This window comes from Haliotis rufescens, unplaced genomic scaffold, assembly GCF_023055435.1.
Source record: "Haliotis rufescens isolate VD_foot unplaced genomic scaffold, xgHalRufe1.0.p SCAF_8, whole genome shotgun sequence".
NCBI lineage: Eukaryota > Metazoa > Mollusca > Gastropoda > Lepetellida > Haliotidae > Haliotis > Haliotis rufescens.
The window spans coordinates 30683288-30706965 of record NW_025964372.1 but is presented as its reverse complement, the minus strand read 5'-3'; the positions used below and the strand labels follow the sequence as shown (position 1 = coordinate 30706965).

The window sequence follows — 23678 nt, the reverse complement described above, 5'->3', positions numbered from 1 at the left end:
ATCCTCATGATACCTTAACTATTGGCCAGTTTGGCAAGGACTATAGGACTAGTGCCAATTTCTAACGCTGCCTTGGCAGGCAAATTGGGAAAAGACTTGTTCAAATTTGTGACTTCTTTAAAGGTCTAATTTTCTTATTTTCGGAGTTATTATAACACAGCATTCTATACAACGATGTAAAATAAGCCTGAAGTCACCTCAACCAAGCCATCACATAAGTTATACCTATATTTACATGTTTACATATTTACATTGAACTTTTTAGTGACAATGGCTGCAGACTTGGGGTTGAATATCAGCCTCTGAGCACAGTCAGGTGATGAGTGTATCAATGTGTTGTTGACTTTGGGTATGGAAAATATTCATGGCTATCACAAAACTAAGGCCTCTAAAGCCTCCTTTCCATAAATTGAAGGCCATGCTGGACCATGCAAAGAAACTCCCACCTTCTGCACTGAAAGCGTAGCATGCACCATGCCCTTGTATTCAATTTGTTACAATGTTGGCTATATTCTACACAAACAACAGCAGGGGATCTGCTTCTATCCCACCTGATTACAGTCTCATCTTAGTCAGTGATAAGCAGTTCTGTTACCATTGGTAACATGTCATTTTCGGAATACTTCTTAAAAGAAATAATACTGTAATGTTTCTCAGCTACGTTTCTCAGATAAGTAATTTATGTTTCGAAACAACCATGAAGTGAGGAAAAGCCACACTCAGCAATATTCCTGCTGTATAACAATGGCATTCGATACAGTCTGAGCTCAAGCAACACCATTTAGACACAATGCCGCACTACCAGCCAAATCTGACACTTTAACCTATTCATCAGATCCTCATTAGTCTGCTGATTATGAGTGAGTTGGATTTTACACCCTTTTAGCAATATTCCAGCAATAACAAGTGCGGAGAAACCAGATTTGGGTTACACATTTTACCCATGTCGGGAATCGAAACCAGGCCTTACACGAGACGAGCGAACAATTTAGCCACTAGACTACCCCACCACCCAAGTCATCTTATAACTAGTTACAGGAAATAGGGAACAGCGGACATGGAGGTGTGCAGTCCTGGGACAGCATGCAAATCAAAAGTGACCAACTCCCTTCTATGCATCATTGCACGACATGCAGCCTTTTAATAATGAAACATTCTTGTTGTACTCATGCACGTGCACCAGTTGCATAAAACATGCATCTCGGCACCCTCACAACACATGCTGAAGAATCTCTACACAAAATCATATCGTAAAAGTTATTCAATATCCCACATGGCAACGGGTGTGCAGAAACTGAAACAATGCTACAACGTTACCTCATTATTCATGGAATATACACAACACTACCCATGCCACCAGAGCAGTCAGTACACTGGGAAACCATGCCCCGTGCGGAGTGGAGTGTACCTACCGCCATAGATTTGAGATACCGAGTTCTTTGAAGGACATATTCAATCTGGTGTACGAGGAAAACATTGTCAACTGAAATATGTCATCTATCATGAGAAACTGAAAGTCACTCTTGTGTTGTAAGTATTCTTGAGAAGTCACACAACATTTTGACCAGTGTTTGAAATAATATTAAAACCCAACAAGGCAGTCGGGCAGCTGACCCATAGATGTTGCCTGCCAATTTTGAACATTACCTGCCCATCATAAATATTGAAATACGCGAAACGTAAGAGACAAATCAGGTCTTGATTTAGTTGAAATATATTACAATTACTTGAGAATCTACAAGAAGTTTAAAAATTTAAAATTTTAAAAGTTTAAATTTGCTTAAAATTATCTGCCAGACAGTGGGGCAGGTAGAGGAAAATTTCATGCAGCCCAACAGAGAAGTTACCAGCCACGGGCAGGCAGCCAGTTATTTCGGACACTGATTTTCACTACTGCTTGTTAAGTGAGTGAGTGAATGTTGAATATGCCACATTCAGCAATATTCCAGCTATATCACAATGGCATGTAGACAATCGAATCTGGACCAGGCGAACTGCTGACTGAAAAAGTGAATATCATCCATGTGGTCCGGCCACAATTACAGGCAGTCAACCAAGCCACAGAGCCTCATCACCTAACTCCCTTTAGTCGTCTCTCTAAACAAGCATGGTTACCAGCTCTTCCCTCGAATACCCTCTGGAGTCACTTGTTAAACCTCTCCTTTCATACACACAAATACCACCAGTTTTGGGGCATGCATTGGCTGAAATATTTTTGTATGGAACATGTCAAAGAGGGCTGAGAAGGAATAAAGTTGAGCCCAAAACAAGCATAATTCAATGGGAACCAAATCCAAATGCAACAACAGTCGATCCTGACCACCAACAATCGTCAAACAGGGTTAAAGAAATAATAGACATCTTAATCTTACGTATCAAACTGATTCCTGAACAATGCCACAATGGTAGAATTTTGAGAAAGGAACCAAAATATGGTTGAGAAATTGTCTGCTATCAAGGAGCACTCAAGCTCCACGGTGAACCATAGACTACATGGTAAGGAGATGCATTATACATGCATATCCAGCATAAGGGCTGCAGAAGAACAAACAACGCCCTAAACCAGCAGTTTAACTCACCTGGTCTCTGTAGTCATCTGTGAGTTTCTCGCTCTGCCTCAAGTTGTTCCTCAGTTGCAGCATCTCCTCTTCAGCCAGCTGGAACTTACTCTCGATGTTAGCGATGGAAGACTGCAACACAGTCAGCGAGTCAGTACAGTATTTCATTGTGATTTAACGTGTACTGAGAATTTAGTCCTATCTTATCTAAGTGATAGTGTTTCCGAGTTGTTTACATCAGTAAAACACACCAGGGGCCTGTTCCACAAAGCTGATCTTAGCGCTAAGGTGATTGTAACTCCCATCCTTTAACATGTTTAACCTCGACTTAAGACAGTCGTAACCCTAAGACAATCCTGTTATCCCTCGTAGCTTGTGTCATGTAAGTTATTCTCGAAGTAAGTAATGATGCTTGTCTGAAAGTTTCTCAAATGAGAAAACTCTTATGAGTGTGCTGTTGGAATGTCATGTCTGGAATTGAAATGGACAGATTCAACTGATTAGGATTATTCTGTTGAGGACCTGACAGCAGATATTCTGAAGGACTACATGTTCCTAAAACACTACCTTGGTGGCTCTATTTAACCTCAGATGTATCTGGGATGGCTTGGTCAAAATGTCTTGGTAAAGAGAGGAAGGCATACAGGCCACTTAAGCATATCAAGGCAACTAAATACACAAATATTTCCCTACCTTTAACCTTTCGTTCTCCAGCTTCAGATTTGACACCTCGGATGTTTTTTCATGCAGCCTGACAGTGACAGTGTCCGAGTTGGAGCGAGCACTCTCCTCCACCTTGTCCACAAGGTACTCCAGCTCACTGATCCGACTACAACACAGTACAACCACTCCAGCATAAATACAGCTCACTGATCCAAATACAACACAGTACAACACTCACTGCCCTGACTACAACACAGTACAACCAATCACTGATCCGACTACAACACAGTACAACCACTCACTGATCCGATTACAACACAGTACAACACTCACTGCCCTGACTATAACACAGTACAACCAACCACTCACTGATCTGACTACAACACAGTACAACCAACCACTCACTGATCTGACTACAACACAGTACAACCACTCACTGATCCGACTACAACACAGTACAACACTCACTGCCCTGACTACAACACAGTACAACCAACCACTGATCCGACTACAACACAGTACAACCACACACTGATCCAACTACAACACAGTACAACCACTCACTGATCCGACTACAACACAGTACAACCAATCACTGATCCGACTACAACACAGTACAACCAATCACTGATCCGACTACAACACAGTACAACCAATCACTGATCCGACTACAACACAGTACAACCAATCACTGATCCGACTACAACACAGTACAACCACTCACTGATCCAACTACAACACAGTACAACCACTCACTGATCCGACTACAACACAGTACAACCAATCACTGATCCGACTACAACACAGTACAACCACTCACTGATCCGACTACAACACAGTACAACCACTCACTGATCCGACTACAACACAGTACAACCACTCACTGATCCGACTACAACACAGTACAACCAATCACTGATCCGACTACAACGCAGTACAACCAATCACTGATCCGACTACAACGCAGTACAACCACACACTGATCCGACTACAACACAGTACAACCAATCACTGATCCGACTACAACACAGTACAACCAATCACTGATCCGACTACAACGCAGTACAACCACTCACTGATCCGACTACAACACAGTACAACCAATCACTGATCCGACTACAACACAGTACAACCACTCACTGATCCGACTACAACACAGTACAACCACTCACTGATACGACTACAACACAGTACAACCAATCACTGATCCGACTACATCACAGTACAACAAAGGAAATACACACTTTAATGACCTCAGGTCACTTAAACAGCTGCAATACACTAGGTCACAGTGACATACACATCGATCTTGGGCACCTTGTATTCTAAATACAGCATTATGCTAATTCTCAATAAAAAGATAGTTCAGATTCAAAATAAACAACTCAAAGTTTGATGGATGACTCTGAATTGGTCACAAATTGTTAATGTTGCTTAGATATGAATGAGAGTGAGTGAGTGAGTGAGTGAGTTGTGTTTAACGCCGCTTTTAACAGTATTCCAGTCATATCACGGCGTGTCAGCTTAATGTGGGAGGAAAGCCCGAAGTGATGCAGGTCTCAGACGTTTACCACCTCGGTGAAACCCACGAGCACGGGTATGGTGCTGACAAACCTAGAAACATAATCGGGGCGAACCGGGATTCGAACCCACAATTATAGGTTTCTGGCGTGTAAGGGACGCAACTCTGCACAGCGAATCGCGGCGCCTTAGACGACTGGGCCACCCGTGCCCCCAGATATGAATGAGACAATCTTCTTGCATCAATAGGTGACTTTTGGGGCTTTGTCCACTCTTGTGATGATTTGTTTGTTTGTTGTTTAACGCCGCACTCAGCAATATTCCAGCTATATGACGGCGGTCTGTAAGGAATCGAGTCTGGACCTGACAATCCAGTGATTGACATCATGAGCATTGATCCACGCCATTGGGATGGATGACATGCATCAACTAAGTCAGCGAGCCTGACCACCCGATCCCAATAGTCGCCTTTTACGACAAGCATAGACGCCTCTTACGACAATCATGGGTTGCTGAAGACCTATTCTAGCACGGATCTTCACAGGCTTCTTGTGATCATATTGAAATAGTAACCAACACTTATTGCAATATTATTGTGATAGTAGTAAACCCAGTTTTTGGCTTGATAGTTATATCAATCAATGTAATAGAAATGAATAAAGTGATTCCGACAATCTCAAAGTCAGCCATGTTCCTACCTGTTGCTACTCAAAACAAAGGGAAGTAACTCTAATCTGAAGTTGTCATAATCCTTGCCAACGATCACATAATCATGATTGAAATTTGCATAATTGATGCTTTATTTAAAACTAATTGCAACTATTGAAGCTATCGATTGTTATGAGTATTATCGACAATGTTATTGGCATTTTGTTTCTATTGATATAGTGGTAATGTAGGGGAAACAGTTGCAATACATCAGTAGTTTGATATACTCTTACACTCCGTATCAATGTCTTATACAAATGCAATGCAAGTGTCCAGTGACACAGTTATACACAGCACACAGTCAGCAATATTTCAGCTTCATCATGACTGCCTGAAACAACTTCATAGTGCATGTACAGGGATCCATCTGTCGATGACAACCTGTGCCACAAGTGAGTGAGTATGTTTTTACGCCGGTTTTAGCAATATTCCAGCAATATCACGGTGAGGACACCAGAAATGGGCTTCACACATTGTACCCATGTGGCGTGACGAGCAAGGGCTGTAACCGCTAGGCTACCCCACCTGTGCCATAACATACACCTGTAACATGAACAATTCACATGCTCACCTGTCCTTTAGGAAATCTGACCTTTCGGTTCTTTTGGAATATTGGTAAAGGTTGTCATGGCTATGACATTCAATAAATATGGAGCATAATTATTTTTTTCCAGACTGGCATATACAAAATGTATAATTTGAATATCCAGAACATAGGCTGTTTCCTTCTGGGACAAGTGAGGGCAAATGTTAAAGAAAAGTGACATCACGCCATCCACACAGAACAGTTGCAGGTTAGATCACAGCACACAAAGCAGAAAGATACACACCCAAGCCTACAATATGTCAACAGAAGAGGATACCATTAAAGTAATAGACAAAAGCAAAATGGTGTTAGGCATGTCAGCTTCTCTTGTACAATTCGGAAGTAAAATTCACAGAACTAAACACGAAATTACTGAAAACTTAAAACAACACAAAACTACACATGAAATATTTCACACAAGTTACATTTCTGAATCAGGTTAATTGACCAAATTATAATCACTGCAATTCTTCACATCAACTTTCTCAGATGGCCAAACTTACGTTTTTAAAGCTGTGTTTTCTGCTTGGGCTTGAGCCCGCTCCTTGGATATTTTTTCAATGTTGATTGTGACATGATCAAGGTCAGATTTTAAATCAGCTACTTGAGTCTCTCTCTCCATTAGCTGAGCATTGAGGCAATCTAAAGCGTCCTCGCTGCGCTCTGCTCGCTGCTTCTGGGCTCTGCACAAACAAGGAGTGCTCATGCAATAACTGGCGAGCAGTGCTCATAAGGATGCTACTCTACGCATGTGATATTCCCTGTCCTCAAGCTGCTGTACATCAAGCATGTACTATTACTTTATCTACAGTTTCACTTCTTTGTCATATTTTGTTTAACGAAGCCTGTCTTTGACGGACATTCTAACAGTTGATGAATTTAATCACATACAATATAAAGGGAGGTTGTTCTTTAAACCATAAGGCCTGCCAATGTTATTTCTTGTCTTACATATTTAATTGGTGAATATGCCAAATTGTTATAATACAAAAAAATATTTAAAGACCATTTCTAAAACAAAGCTATGTTAATCATGTTCCATAATTTGTTCAGTAAAATATTTGTTTTTAAATCACTCAATTCACAGCTATATTCAATAAGGATCATACCAACGAGAAACAAACCTGAAGTTACCATCCACTTTAATGCTTTATTTTAAATATCTATAATATATTGTTTCATAACATTATTGCTACAGCTTGTACAAAGATGCTCTAGGATGTCTAACACTGGAAAACCGTTCATACTCAAGCCCCAGATATTGATGTTCTCTGCAAACCTACGTGATCATTTACCCTTCTTATTGTTATTTCATTAAATTTAGATCTTGTAATCTGACTGGGTACCACTCAATAGCTGACAAGTCCTTCCATAGCAGGTCAGGTCAGGTGAACCCGGAGTGAAGTTTACTCGCAAAATCAAAATGATAATTCATGGGTTTTTGATCCAATCAATGATCAGCTTTCTGTAAGGAATCGGCTTTACTACGCTCAACTCCTTTTGTCAACATGAATCTTGAGTTAGTTTCTGCATGGTAAATTCTTTAGTTGTCATGATGCTCAGAAATGACAGGCTGTAAACATAGTAGGGCTATTATTATTTTCTCCATTTAGAACTCCCCATTCACATTCGTTTTCGAGATACAGAAATCAGAATGCTTGTTCTGTGAGTTTAGAAGCCCCATGACTGATTAGCAGATTTGTAAGTTCACCTGATGTGACCTTCAATGGAATGTTTGTTAGATGTTGACAGAGAGAGGCATAAAATCAAATCAGATTTTAGAAGTGAAACATGACCCTCCAACTCTTGACTTGTACGTGTCTTTGTTATGCGCGACACGAATACCATCATGACAGAGTGATTCTTACAGTGTTAGCTAACAATGGATAGAAGATCAATGAAATAAGCTGCCCAAGACAATAGAAATATCACATGTTCAGAATAGAAACGGAAAAGAAGACAAGTTGATATCAAAGAAGGACATAGTTGTGACCCCAGTGTAATCAGTCTGTGCTTGATTGACCAGGGGTAGACCCCAACAAGTACATCCACCCAACCCACAGCTCATTTCAGAGAGGTGCTTAATGTAAAATAACTATGTTTAGGAGAAAAACAAATTGTCCTGAAAGATTTTGGGGACGAGCAGACGAGTAGGCAGTCTGACCTTGGAACAAGAGCAAGGTTGTTAAGTTTCAGAATCACATATTCAGGAACAAAAATCCAAACTGTGGCAGCAATTTAAATATCAATGCCAGAAAAAATAAAGTTAATTTTGAATTCAATAGCCAGAACAGTATCACATATTAGAGGTTTAGTATAACTGACTTATTTCTCAGAACATGAGCTTCAGTAATTACTGACACAGAAAGAATTACACTGTAGTCCCAACTCACATAATCTAGCTGTGGCATCTGGTTTCTAATACATTCTAGATGTACTAGGAGCTAAGGAGAGACTATAATTATCATTGAAATGAATATTGTTGGCTACAGAAATAGAGAATATGTTGGGTAAGGATATGTGTCAGTTACCTTCCACTGACTATGTGCTTGTCACAAACAACTACTGGTATGTGCTTTGAAATGATTCTAACTAGGTATATATGTGCATACTTAAATCATATATGGAAGTGCAAAAAAAAAAAACATCACTGAATGAGGTAAAAATTTAGTTTTTAGGACGGAAATTATTCAGCATATCGTTAAACAGGATTTGTCACTAAAATGTCAAGGATCATGTTCACAGAAGTCTAATGACAATTGTCTCTAGACCCCACTCCCCTCATAGCCTAAAGACAACAGTCCCAGGTCCCCCATTCACTGTGTGGCCTAATGACAATTGTCTCAAGATCCCCACTCCCCTCATAGCCTAAAGACAACAGTCCCAGGTCCCCCACTCACCGTGTGGCCTAATGACAATTGTCCCTAGACCCCACTCCCCTCATCGCCTAAAGACAACAGTCCCAGGTCCCCCACTCACCGTGTGGCCTAATGACAATTGTCTCAAGGCTCCGCTCCCCTCAGAGCCTAAAGACAACAGTCCCAGGTCCCCCATTCACTGTGTGGCCTAATGACAATTGTCTCTAGATCCCCACTCCCCTCATTGCCTAAAGACAACAGTCCCCCTACTCACTGTGTGGCCTAATGACAATTGTCTCAAGGCCCCTCTCCCCTCATAGCCTAAAGACAACAGTCCCAGATCCCCCACTCACCGTGTGGCCTAATGACAATTGTCTCAAGGCTCCACTCCCCTCATAGCCTAAAGACAACAGTCCCAGGTCCCCCACTCATCGTGTGGCCGAATGACAATTGTCTCAAGGCCCCTCTCCCCTCGTAGCCTAAAGACAACAGTCCCAGGTCCCCCACTCACCGTGTGGCCTAATGACAACAGTCCCCCACTCACTGTGTGGCCTAATGACAACTGTCTCAAGACCCCTCTCCCCTCATAGCCGAAAGACAACAGTCCCAAGTCCCCCACTCACCGTGTAGCCTTCTTGAGGGCGTCCTTGTCCCGGTCACTCTTGCCCTTGGCGTTGTTGAGAAGATCCTGGATGTGATCCAACTCGATCTTATCCTGGTTCACCTGACTCTCCAGGCTCTGAAACAACCACACTATGTAACCTTGGCCTCGCACACTCAAAACAACTGTAATGCTAAGACTCAGAAAGATCCTACAGTGCTGTATCGCATTACACTGAGCACCAGTTTCAGAGAGTGACTCTAGTACTACAACTGCCACAATCTAGTTTTACCATGGATGAATTTGACGTTGAGTCATCTAGATTTCATGGAACTCGACTGGTATCATGAATAACAATGTGTCATCAAGGTATAAAGACTTAGGATTAACTAGTGCACCAATCCATTGAAGCCATCTGTAACAAGAAGCCTGCGATGAAGGGGGCGTATTCTGCCCCGGAACCCCTGTAAAGATCTGGATGCAGTTGTACAAAACAACCTTAGCGCTACGATGGTCATAAGTCCATGTTAAGGTATGGGAGTTACGATCACCTTAGCGCTAAGATGGCTTTGTACAACGGCACCCTGGTACATGTGGAGTTGATACCATACTTCATGAAATTAACTTGACTACATCATCGACTAAACGTTTACGCCTGACACCAGTCGTGGTGAACCTGTGGGCCACTTGCACAAAGCAATTTTAGTGCTAAGATGATCGAATACTCCCATACTTTAACATAGGTTTGTGACAGTCTTAGCGCTAAGATCGCTTTAAGCAAAGGGCTCTGGTATTGCATTGTGCACATGTATTATGTACCATGTGATACTGCTGCCTGAGAAACATAAGCATAAGCTGACAGAGATGAAAAAGAGGAGTGAGTGAGTGAGTGAGTTGGGTTTAACGCCGCTTTTAACAGTATTCCAGTTATATCGCGGCGTGTCAGCTTAATGTGGGAGGAAAGCCCGAAGTGATGCAGGTCTCAGACGTTTACCACTTCGGTGAAACCCATGAGCATGGGTATGGTGCTGACAAACCTAGAAACATAATCGGGGCGAACCGGGATTCGAACCCACAATCATAGGTTTCTGGCGTGCCCAAGGGACGCAACTCTGCACAGCGAACCGCGGCGCTTTAGACGACTGGGCCACCCGTGCCCCCTGAAAAAGAGGAAGTCTTCACCAGGACATGACACTTAGGATCATAATCATGAAGTTAGCTTTGAGTTGGATGATGGATGTCAGTGAAATGGGCACAGTGATGAAGCTTACAAAGTGACCAACATCTACAGTAACTGCTGGCAGATATTATAACTTCTGGCAACATGGCTCACAAACTAATCACCACACCCTTCCAGGCTCTCACAGTATTCAGGGATGAGAATGGACATTTTTCTTTTCAGCTGAAACATCTTTTCAATGGAGCGTGGTCCATAATTTGGGAGTGTTTATAGGGGGTTCATCAGAATTTAACAAATTTGTGCTCTCTAAACTTCGCGGAAAAACACGGATCTGCAGAAGGTTCTCATTCCTGAGTATTTCATTTGTTTATTTGTTTGTTGTTTAACATCGTCCATACATAATCGAGTCTGGGTCCAACAATCCAGTGATTCACATTGTGAACAACGATCGACTTCATCAGGGTATGAGGACACGCTATCAACCAAGTCACTTAGCCTGACCACCCATAGCTGGGTACCTATTCTAACCAGTAATTTCCATGAGGCAAAGTACTAAAAATTAAAGATGGAGGCTGATGGGTCCTTGTCACGACTCCAATGTTCAAAGTTAAAGATTTAGAGATTCCCTTTATTCAAATACTATAGCAGCAAAGTTATGCCCCGGAACCTCTATTACTTATTATCTCAAACACTCTTGGCAAGAAATATTTACATTGAAGGAATCAGTTTGATTCAAGGGAGTGAAAGCCCATTATTTTCCATGCCTATATCAAAATTTGTTTGTTTGATGTTTAATGCCATACTAAAATATACTCCAGCCACATGACCATGATTACAGCGGTTTGTCAAAAAGAAAAAAAATCGAGTCTAGGCAAGATATTCCAGTGATTGACAAAAACATCAATCTACAGAATAAGAATGTGATGTCAGGCTTCGGTGAAACCTACGAGCACGGGTATGGTGCTGACAAACCTAGAAACATAATCAGGACAAACCAGGATTCGAACCCACATTCATAGGTTTCTGGCGTGCCCAAGGGACGCAACTCTGCACAGCAAATCACAGCACCTTAGACGACTGGGCCACCCGTGCCCTCAGAGCCTTATGGATGAGAGCTGCTTTAAATATCTACATATATACATCTTCTGGGATTACAGTATTTACGTTATTGTTGTATTTTCAATTTCTATAGATAAGTCAAAGAATGTCACAATATGTGTCAATCTGCTCACTGAATTCGCAAGAAGAACTAGGCCACACACTTCAAGCAATGGCAGTGTATTGCCTGGTAAATCTTAAGCTCTCTCAAGCCGTGGCTCAGCATGTAGAGCTGGAATATTGCTGATAATTTCGCAAGGTTGAATGATGAAGATAATAGCTTTACTCATGTGCATATTAGCAATTCCCAATGCTGTTTGGTCATGACAAATCACAGTGCTTCATTGTTTAGAAAAATATACAGCAATGTTATCCATTGTTCATGACTTCACATGGACGGTGGGGTAGCCTCATGGTTAAAGCATTCGCTCTTCAAGCCGAAGATCCAGGTTCGAATCCCGATATGGGTACAATGTGTGAAGCCCATTTCTGGTGTCCCCCGCCGTGATATTGCTGGAATATTGCTAAAAGCGGTGTTAAACCATACTCACTCACTCACTAACTCATGACTTCACAAATTACATGATGTTATCTGAACTACAGGCTGTGGAGTATCTCTGTGGGGTTGACATTTCATACTGTTTTTCTTCATTATCTATCTAAAAACGTCAACGAGTAACGCTTAAAAAGATAACAGTCTTGGTTCTCAGGCCCCACTTTTCGTTTTTATTTCCATCTTCAAAATTTAAAAAACAACTAAAACTCCCTTTTACATGCACTCTGCTTTACTGTGCATCTTGTGTTATGGTCATGGCGGCAATAGGAGTTTGTATGCTTGTTTATGTAGGGAGGCCCTTTCCCAGGTTGATAGTACATGACCGTTTATTTGGTCACATGCTTTTTGAACAACAAAAAACAACAACGCCCGCCCACACTATGTTTTCAAAGACATTGCCTGAGAACCAATTCTTGTGTTTTTTAAAGCCTAATATATACAAAAACCTACTCAAAATTTGGAATTGAGTACAATCTATCCCTTGGATTAACACACACTAAATTTCCTCAAACAGATAATATGTAATTACTCATATCTTTGTTATTTTCGGTGGGGCGTTCAACAACAAACAAATATCCAACAGTGAGCTAGTGTATGTTTGGTCACTCTGCAGCTCTGTGTCCATTACCCTGATCTGTACAGCCATGCGGTTACAGTCCGCCTCCTTGGTGCGAAGCTGCTTCTGTAGGTGTGCCCGCGTCCCCTCCAGCGTCCCCTGCAGGCCGGACAGTGCCATGTTCTCCTCCTGGGATAGACGGAACAGCCCCATTACACACAGCACACCACACAACTAGCAACAGGAACACCACAGAGGAACACCACAGAGGAACACACAGGAACAAGATCGCATACCTACATCCAACACAAATGTGTATGGAGGGAAGGCCCTCAAATCTTTACATATATTCAGATTTTCATTTCACTCATGTGTAGAATGTTTTTTCAAGAATGACCATAATCTCATGGTGTATATTAACTAAAATCAGTGATAATCAAAGCTGCAGTGGGGCAATCAATGAACCATGTTTTGGTCATAACAATCATTATGTACATAAGAGGGTCATTTCAATTTCTAGATGATTTACCGTTGATCAATTTTACAACACAATTAAATTGTTACGTTTGGGGTCAGGATTAGCATACAGTAAGTTCCTGACAATGTAGACACAATTTATGGATAACAACTTCAGTAGAAATTTTAGAAATTACGAGACAAGAATCTCCCTCAAATGAACCTTAGTTCATTCTTAGTTCCAGGCAAATAAACATGATCAAGAAATTGAAAGTAGAAGAGATCACGCAAGAAAAGTCAACAAATTAAGAAATAATAACTTAAACATTTAGTTGCTATAGTTACAAATTTACATAATTTTATTAAAAGGAAAACATATTAATGATTAAAAAATCTGGATAAAGATCAAATAAATCTATTATTTATGTCTGAATATATACCTGTATACTTTTAATTTTATGAAACAGCTATGGTTTGGGAGATTTCTTGATTTATTCATCAAACAAATATTAATGATCTACAAGTGGCATCATCTTTCTCAAAAGTTAAAAACACAGCCATAGAACATTGAACAGACAGCTCCAAAGACACACAAGGACAAGATGTCAAGAAATGTGACAAGTCTACCAGAAATATTAACATCAATGAAAATGTGAACTAACTGTCTTTCCTTCCTATAAGCATGCAGCAGGCAAGGAACAATGTCTTGATTACTTACTAATATGCATTTGTTGACACAACATGTACAAGATAATATTCATTGGTAAAATTAATACAATTTAATCATGTAACTAAGCTAACTGATGATGTATATCAGACCTCGTAAATGTTCTCTACACATCAAAGAAAAGTTTAAGGCATAATGATTAAATACCTGAATTCTTTGTCAACATTTCAGAGTTAGCCATTACCTAAGAAATAGACACCACACCCAATTTTATATAAAAAAACCTTCATCACTTACTCTTTGGGCTGCAGTTTGATTCCTCAGATCAACTATTAGTCTGTCTCTCTCCAACAGCTCTAAGCGCAGCCTCTGGAAAAGTGAAATAAGATAGTAGTTGTATCTGTTGTATGATTGATTGAGTTTGGGTGAGTGAGTGAGTTTGGATAAGTGAGTTTGGATGAGTAAGTGAGTGAGTGATTGATTGATTGGTTGGTTGGTTGGTTGGTTGGTTGGTTGGTTGGTTGGTTGGTTGGTTGGTTGGTTGATTGATTGATTGAGTTTGGGTGGGTGGGTTGGTGGGTGGGTGAATGGGTGGATTGGTGAGTGAGTGAGGAGTGAGGTCTTGTTTCTGTCATGCTCATAGTTATGCACATAAGATAAGCATGGATTAGATTGATTTCTCAGTAGCAAAGCATAATTTAATGAGTCAATGCAATTTCACAAAGAGCCAAATTCACACTCGCAAACACAGAAAAAACAGGTTTCAGTAAGGTTTTCAATTTTTACCATGTTTACTCTGAGAAGCAAATTATATCATAGGTCAAATAGTAAGAAGGTCAAAGTGCAGAAATTGAGATTAATAATTGGGATCAAATAAATGTTGTCCTCAACATCACACGTTTTTTTACATCGGTCAAGGCAATTTCATGATAACAGTGTTGCTGACAAAAAATTTTTATCTCACCTCGGTGAGTCGATCCATGTCAGCCATCTTCTTTATGAGAACATCTCTCTGCTCTGACAGACGGAGCGCCGACGCCTCCTGACTGTGCTGCTCACGGAGAAGTCGGCGCAGTGTCCTATTTGTTGCTTCGAAATCTGTCAACTTTTCCAAGAGGAGTTCTTTCTGTTTCGTTAATTTTGCACCTTCAGCAGATGGCCTGCTCTCCTCCCTAATGCGGCGGACGGTTTCCCGGAGTTCCCGGACCTGCTGAGCGGCTGCTTGGCCATCCATCTCCACCTCAATCAGCTTCTTCATCAATTTCTCTCTCTCAACACTGAAGAAATCCCTGTCACACAAGAAAATACATTTAAGACTGGGTATTACATGGAATTGTCAAAGGCTATAGACTCTTTAAACCATCAAAACTAGCTTGAGATACTTCACTTGCCCTCTAATGATAAAGCTTTACACGAAAAAGATGTGAAATAAATACTGTTAGTCCAAAAGTTATTTCAAACTGGTTATCCTGCAACATTAAGACATTTTGAGAACTAAAAGCCTGGGTGAGAATAGGTCTTCAGCAACCCATGCATGCTTGCTGTAAAAGAAGACTATGCTTGTCGTAAGCATGGTAAGTGGTGACTAACGCGATAGGGTGGTCAGGCACACTGACTTGGTTGATGCATTCCCTGGGCCCCATTCCACACAGCAATAGTAGCGCTATGACAGCCGTAAGTCTGTGTTAAAGTATGGGAGTTACGATCACCTTAGAGCTGCGATTGCTTTGTGGAACGGAGCCCTGCTGTCTAGTCTAGTCTAATAGACTCTGACAGGAGCCGGCTGAAAACAGGATACAGCTATATGTTTGAAGAACAAAGAGGGATTACTTGATTTTCACACACTTTCATAGGCATATAATCACAACCAGCAACTCACTTGCTGATGTCGACATCTTCGTGCATGAGGTCCATGCTTTTGCGGAGCAGCCTGTTCTCCTTCTCAGTCAAGCACAGCTCATCGTGGAAGTCCAGGATCTCCTTCTCCTGCTTCTGGATGATACGCTGTGAGGTCTCCAGGAGGTCCTCCTTGTGCTCAATCTCCGACATTGCGGTCTGGAGTGCAGCCTAGGGAGTACATGGTGGGGATTGTACAACTATAGGATGATTTCATACAATAGATCATGTCATATTGTCAAACAAAATCGGAGTCGTTCTGATAAACATAATAAATAAAATAACGTGGTAGCCATTTTGCCAAGCCAAATGGCACGTTTTTCAATTTGAGACTGAGGAAATATACACTTATCAAGAAAAGAATTCAAGTCTGAAAGAATTCCGGGATCCAATCCCAGTTTAAAATGTTTTACAACTAATGAGATTGCAGCACACTCCCTTTCATTGTACAATGATTGTAACACCAGCAAATCTGAAAACACATCTTATGAAGGTTAGATAGAACCAAGCATGGTACATTGTGCCCATGTGGGATCGAAGCTCTACTATGAGACTGTTTCCCCACTGCTCTATCTCATCTCCCTTAGTTCCAGAAGACACTGGAGTTATGAATAGGTAAAATAAAAATAATTTCACGCACAGGAACCATCAAGCAGCATCTGAAAAGGGGATGGGCATAGGATGCAAGAGCTGAAAAGGGGATGGGCATAGGATGCAAGAGCTGAAAAGGGGATGGGCATAGGATGCAAGAGCTGAAAAGGGGATGGGCATAGGATGCAAGAGCTGAAAAGGGGATGGGCATAGGATGCAAGAGCTGAAAAGGGGGTGGCATAGGATGCAAGAGCTGAAAAAGGATGGGCATAGGGTGCTAGAGCTGAAAAGGGGGTGGCATAGGATGCAAGAGCTGAAAAGGGGATGGGCATAGGATGCAAGAGCTGAAAAGGGGATGGGCATAGGATGCAAGAGCTGAAAAGGGGGTGGCATAGGATGCAAGAGCTGAAAAGGGGATGGGCATAGGGTGCTAGAGCTGAAAAGGGGATGGGCATAGGATGCAAGAGCTGAAAAGGGGGTGGCATAGGATGCAAGAGCTGAAAAGGGGATGGGCATAGGGTGCTAGAGCTGAAAAGGGGGTGGGCATAGGTGCTAGAGCTGAAAAGGGGGTGGCATAGGATGCTAGAGCTGAAAAGGGGATGGGCATAGGGTGCTAGAGCTGAAAAGGGGGTGGGCATAGGTGCTAGAGCTGAAAAGGGATGGGCATAGGATGCTAGAGCTGAAAAGGGGATGGGCATAGGATGCTAGAGCTTGTAAAGGGGATGGGCATAGGGTGAATAAGATAAGAATGGAATTGGAGTGACTGTCTAATAAAAAAATAAACATGCTCTAGTGTCAGTAAGACTAGGAGACACTGTACCTCATTTTTTAGGGTTCCAACCTCTGTCATAAGAGAGTCAATCTTTTTCTCATAGTTCCTCAAATTGCCATGAACACGATCTTCATCGTCTGTGGACAGATCTTCTATCTGAACCTCAGTCCGTGGCGTTGTGATCTCTAGACGATGTGTCGGACCCTGTGTGCGGAAAAACAGCGCCATGCAAATACATACACCTGACTTCAGGATTAGAAACTAGCACTAGTCTGCTAGCCTGAGACAGCTGGGAATATCACAAGATCAGGGGGTAAACTTACGATATGATTTTCTATCAGGGAAAATACAAAGACAAAGTTTTGTGTGAATGTAGATCACATTTAATGAGGAAGCACCGGGAAGGCACACACCAATCTATTACTCAAAAACAAAAACAAATCCTGATTCCATTGCAGTAAATCATTCCAAAGTAATGCACTGAAATCTCTATTAAGGGCCTGGATCAGAATGTTAACCCGTCGCAGACATCATGTGTTCTTGAGACAGACATTCTTCCCCCATCTCTGTGATGGCCCTTCAAAGTGTCCCGTAAAATATCCCAAACAATAATCATCCACATTATTATTGTCAATAATAAACTTCTGCAGGGTACTCAATAACACACTGGGCAGGTTCAGTTTCATCTTTTGTACAAATTTGATTATGTTTCTCAACAGTTACAATTGCAAACTCTCAAAACTTCTGAAGATAAATGCCTAGAGTTGTCACTGATAGACAGAAATACTGACAGATGAAAATAGCACCAATAGCACGTTTCCCAATAATTTATCGATCCCGTAGCATGGAATATCAACACACTTATTTAATTGTTTTGTCATAAATAGTACTACTGGACATGATAGAAAGTATCTATTAAAGACACATGGCTCAGAATAATGTTTGTTTGTTTGTTCGCTTGTTGCTAAACGCAGTACTCAGCAATATTACAGCTATATGACGAGAGTCTGTAAATAATCATGTCTAGACCAGACAATCCAATGATTGACATCATGAGCACCACCTGATCCCTTTAGTCACCTCTTATGACAAGCGTAGTATTTGTTGCTGAAGAGCTATTTAACTCCGATCTTCACGGGTCTGTTAGAAATTAAGGGTTTCCTGTGGTCACATGCTGATCGATCCTAATTGAGGATCTCTAATATGGATCTATTGACTAATAACACTAGTATCACAATGATAATAAAGACCCTTGGCTTTCATTCTCAGTATTGATGTGCTCTGTTTGTTGTTTAATGCCACATTCAGCAATATTTCAGCTATACAACAGTGGTCTGTTAATAATTGAGTCTGGACCAGAGAATCCATGGCATCATGAGCATCTATCTACTCTATTGGGAGTGAGTATGGTTTACACGGCTTTAAGCAATATTCCGGCAATGTCACGTGGTGGGGGACACCAGAAATGTGCTTCACACATTGTACCCATGTGGGGAATTGAACCGGGGTCTTTGGTGTGACGAGCAAACGCTTTTACCCCTGGGCCGGAGAGCGGAAGGTCCGGGGTTCAATCCCCAGCCACGTCATACCAAAAGACGTTAAAATATTGTGCTTTTCCTTAGCTTGACGTTTGGCAATAAGGAGCAAAAACCAGAACTAGTCGCCTCGGCGTCAGTATAGTTTGTCTGAGTGGGGTATTCATGTTAAACTGTGGCAAGCTATCTCAGTGGTCTAGCACTATAAAATCGGTATTAGTCTGACTAGTACAAGGAGTCACACACACACACATGCATGTCGCTCTATAAGTGCAATAATCTTTGACACGATGTTAAACATCATTTCACCTCATCTACACTATTTGGATACGAAGACATGCATCAACCAAGTCAGTGATTCTGACCACCAAATTGTATTAGTCGTCTTTTACGACAGGCATGGGTTGCTGAAGACCAATTCTAACCACATTTTGAGTATTGTCAAGGATGAATTAAATAGTTATCAATATCATAAAAGAGTAACTTCTTATTTAAAATTTGAATTTGTTTCAAAATATTTGTTCATATTTGCCTTGATAATTGATTAAAGCTTTTCACTTTCAATAAAATTAGCGGTAAACCATTTTAATTGAGCAATATATATTACTGGAATTCTAGGATAGCATTCAACAGCACAACAGTCCCTTTGAATTTCACAAGCTTCAACTTTGAGGAAATCATAAATGGTGGACACTGAACTTTAAAAGCCGCCTCTGCAGCAATGAAAACAAACAAACCTGCCAGGATATCTTTGAGCCCTTGGTTGCTTTCCCCGGTGGGGGGACCCATGGCCCTCCCCCTGGACTGCGACTCCGAGCCCGGGCTGAGGCAGTGGTGCTCTTGCGCGGTTTGATCCTCAAGTTCTGGACACCCAGGGAACTTGAAAACCCCTGTAACATGAATGTGTTTAACATTAGTGAGATCAATATTAGAATGTGAGAAACTGATTTAGTTCTGTAGTTCAGTTGTATACGGAAGGAAAACTTCTGATCAGTTGCCATACTTAGGACAGCAAGATACAATGCAGGTTGTAGAGGTTTACCGCTTGGTGCAAAATAATGTGATGACGATATGGCCAAATCTAGAATACTGTATTTCCTTGATTAAACGGCCAGACGTAGTTTACCTTAGACCTCTTCAGCCCTGGCTTTTAATCTCAAAGATGATAATAGGGGAAAATTCAGTGCATAAGAGCTAGCCGGCATTTAATTAAGACCCAACATTTAATCAAGACCCCTGATGTTTATTTAAGTCCTGGGCCCACTTGCACAAAGCGATCTTAGCACTACAACTATTGTAAGCCTATGTTAAAGTATGGGAGTTACGATCATCTTAGCACTAAGATAGTTTTGTGCAAGTGGGCCCTGGTGTTTGTTTGAGGAAATATGGTATGGACATTTTAATATTAGAACATAATCATGACAGTTAAAATGGTTAAGAAAACTAAACATGCTAATACAGAGAACCACATCATACAACTTGACACACGATTATAAATTATGACAACTAAAAGATGTCAATTTTTGCAAAACCCTGAACACTGAAACTATTTGCATAAGTCACTTAATCATGTTAATGTGCGGCAAACATAATCTTTATGTGAACATGTGAGTTTTTTTCCAAAGCGAACAAAATGTCTGTTTACCTGACGCGCCCTCACCTTAGTCCCTTTCTTCTTGGTGGCCTTTTTAACATGTACATGCACAGGGGTGTCGTCCTCTACATGAACGTGGACTGGAGATGTTGGACGAAGACCTTTCTCCACACCCATTCTACCTGAGAGATATCAGAAAGAAAATCAAATGATTAGGTTTACAAGTCATAGACAGTTTATTTATTGATGTGGACAGGACAGTTTGTGGCCTCATACATTATTCATCATGTTCACATCTTCCCGAGGCAAGTGAGTTAACCGACTATAAACATGATAAAAAGTCAGTTTCTACCCTTTCCGAAAAAGGCTGGAATTTCTGGGCTCGGCTGTAGTGCCCCCTCTGGCTATTACGAATTATGTCCCTTCTATGTCTCTCTTTGGACCAATCAGATTCCACCTCTCGTATCTATCACTTGCATTTGCTTCAAACAAAATGGTGACGTCCAATCAGGACAATCTGATCAATAATCTAGATCTATATTGTGATAAAACAAGTCTTAGATCCCGAAGTGCATTAAATCCCGTGAGCACCTTGATTAAAACATGAAAAGATTAAGAAAATATCTGTTTGACAACGAATTGGCGATGCACATGCTTTGCAAATTCTACAATTGACCGAAATCTGCATGACAGTTTACGAACGAACGATTTCGTCGTGCGATTTTGATTGGACTATGCATAGACTCATTTGTCCAGCCAAAATGTAACTCCATAATACCAGCCTAGTTCGGCAAGTGTGGAAACTGGACTTTTAAAGTCAGTTTACTCACTTGCCTGGGGAAGATGTCATGTTCATGGCATAGATACAGTCAACATTATTCTCACCATGAAGTAGAAGGCAATGCCTGCGTAGCCCAACCTTCCTTTAAAAAAATGGAACCTAGGCCTACTTAAAACACATCCCTACTTTTACATTTTGACAAAACATTAGTTAGATCTTTTTGTAGCCAGTATTTATACCGTTGGAGTTGCCCTAACATGATGCATGTGGAATATGTTCTCTGTCACTGTTGACATGCGCCAAGCTCCAACACTAGAGTCAAGGGCTGATCTTCACAATGCATGGTACACAGCTCTCTACAATTTCATGGGGTCCTAAACATGGTGATTGGGATTATTTGGATATTTAGAGCCCCAAACAAGGATATATATCTTTACCTGATTTTTTTTTCATTTTCATCACCCAGGTTTTAAGAGGAGGGGGAGGGTAAGCAAAATATAAAAAAAACTACCACTAATACATAATAATGGGCGTCCTGGTATGCAGTTGATGTTCACATTTACAGCATGTATAGTTTACAATACGATAAATTAGCCATGTGTGCCTTGTACATTTGAGTCTACTTTACCCAAATTTGTCCTTTTGTGTCATTTTAGTAGATTTTCGTCTTTACATACATCAGTTATAACTTTTAGCTCCCCATTCCGGTTCTGTCTGGACATTGTTATCATGACATTTATTACCAGTGGTATAAAACTGAAAGTATTTTTATAAGCACATGATTAGATCTAGCTGATAAAAGTGAGTCAGAAGACAAACAGCATTATTGTTTAAAAGATCTAAATCAAACTTGCTCATGTTGCTAGATGCACTTTTGTTTTGAGTCTATTCCCATTTCAAGATCAGAATCAATAACATCTTAATGGTTGTATTGGTGATTTTACATTCAGAGCTTGATTACACTATCAAAATACACAAATAGCATTGTAATAATGTGATAATTGTTTTCGAAATATAATATAGTGACTAACAATGAATATGTAATGTGATTTAATGGCATCCATCCTGTGTTTCACTGTTAATGTGCGCCAAATTAGGCATACAATGTCTATTTAAATTACACCTATAGGCGGCTCCCTATCGGCTGATTGCAATACTCAGTATAGGCTAACAAGATTTATGCAATTTAACTTACTCATTGTAACTCATGCAGCTTTGAGTTAAGAAATGAAGCAGCAGCCTTGTATGACAAAGATATATAAAACACCATCGCCACGGGACCCATTGGGTGAACACTAATTCCTTATTAATATTAATCTATTCTTGCTGTTTACAGCTGGGTTATAAAATATTCAAGAGTTTGTTTGATAACTGGTTCATGCTTACACACGTAACTGTAAATTCATTATCTAGAATCTAAAGTTTCGGTTATGTACATTTTGTAAAGAATGCGATATTCCTTCAACAATATCGTTATTGCATGAATTTGAAATCGGCGCTAATTTCCATACTTGTTCACACAAGTTTCAATATTGATTTCAAACAACTTGAAATATGCAACATGCATATCGAGGTTATGCAAAAATAGAAGTTGCGTATTTTAATATCACCATTTGCTTGACAGGAATCTACTAAAATAGATCAACCGTTCATCTATCCAGTGTTACTAAGGAGAGGAATTTCAGAAATTCATGCAAAAACACGTTGACATTTCGACAACACGACTGACACATTTCGCTGACATTTCCAAGTTGTATTTTCAAATACACTGTAATTACATCATAATAAATAATTGCAAATATATCAACGAACCTTTTGGCATCAGTTACCACCTATCCATCCACTCAGATCAATAATGCAGGCCAAAATACAGGGAAAATGATGATGGATAGACAAAATCTTTGTTGTTGTTTCCATCGGATGCAAATCCCTGCAATTTCATTGGTTGAAATCAAATGTCAATTTCAGCCGAGTAACAAGAAGAGTTCAATAAGGGAAACTACTCTGACTTGTGCCACCCACGAAAATCGTTCTTGGTGAAGAGGATATAATATTCTTTTCACGTTCTATGGCTGGAGCATAAAAAACATATATGGTCAAATGATCGAAGGAGCTTATTCGTTATGGGGTTGGAGGGTAAGAAACCATTAATGGAATTTTCCCTGTTTTCACATTGAATAACGAGAGTATCCTTTATAACATTCGGACGAGATTTTACGCCGCATCTCACATTGTTCGGGGTGGGTGATATTTAAGCGTAGCACCAACGTGCTTGCTGCTTATGTTTTCAGTAACTTGCTTCCCTACCTATTTCGATTATTATAGATCCACGTGATATAAATAGAATATTGCTGATTATGACCTTAAATAACATGCTCTCGCTCATATGTTCCCTAAGCCCCCTTCCCTATTTAAAGCTTCGCACAGCAATATTTCGTTCCGATCTGAGGGTAACAATGGTTACGAAGCTTTTAAAACACAGGCTGGCTTTTTATAATAAA

General features: G+C 40.6%; 1 protein-coding gene across 8 annotated transcripts in view; it reads right to left on the bottom strand.

The window, feature by feature from the left end:
- The window catches only part of LOC124145536 (outer dense fiber protein 2-like), a 39202-nt gene extending 16087 nt beyond the window's left edge, over positions 1-23115 (bottom strand). For 2 of the 8 annotated variants that reach the window (XM_048388991.1, XM_048388993.1), the window contains exons 1-13: positions 22990-23115; positions 20448-20578; positions 19540-19692; positions 17316-17471; positions 15888-16075; positions 14973-15297; positions 14306-14377; positions 14004-14015; positions 12958-13074; positions 9518-9633; positions 6540-6719; positions 3252-3387; positions 2580-2690 (exon numbers count right to left, since the gene is read on the bottom strand). In XM_048388991.1, the coding sequence (XP_048244948.1) occupies positions 2580-2690; positions 3252-3387; positions 6540-6719; positions 9518-9633; positions 12958-13074; positions 14004-14015; positions 14306-14377; positions 14973-15297; positions 15888-16075; positions 17316-17471; positions 19540-19692; positions 20448-20578; positions 22990-22999 (1707 nt within the window). In that variant the 5' untranslated portion in view covers positions 23000-23115. Of the gene's footprint in view, positions 1-1412; positions 1458-2579; positions 2691-3251; positions 3388-6539; positions 6720-9517; positions 9634-12957; positions 13075-14003; positions 14016-14305; positions 14378-14972; positions 15298-15887; positions 16076-17315; positions 17472-19539; positions 19693-20447; positions 20579-22989 lie in introns of all 8 variants that reach the window. The other 6 variants (XM_048388989.1, XM_048388992.1, XM_048388996.1 and 3 more) reach the window with 6 other exon arrangements.
- Between the last annotated feature and the right edge of the window lie 563 nt (positions 23116-23678).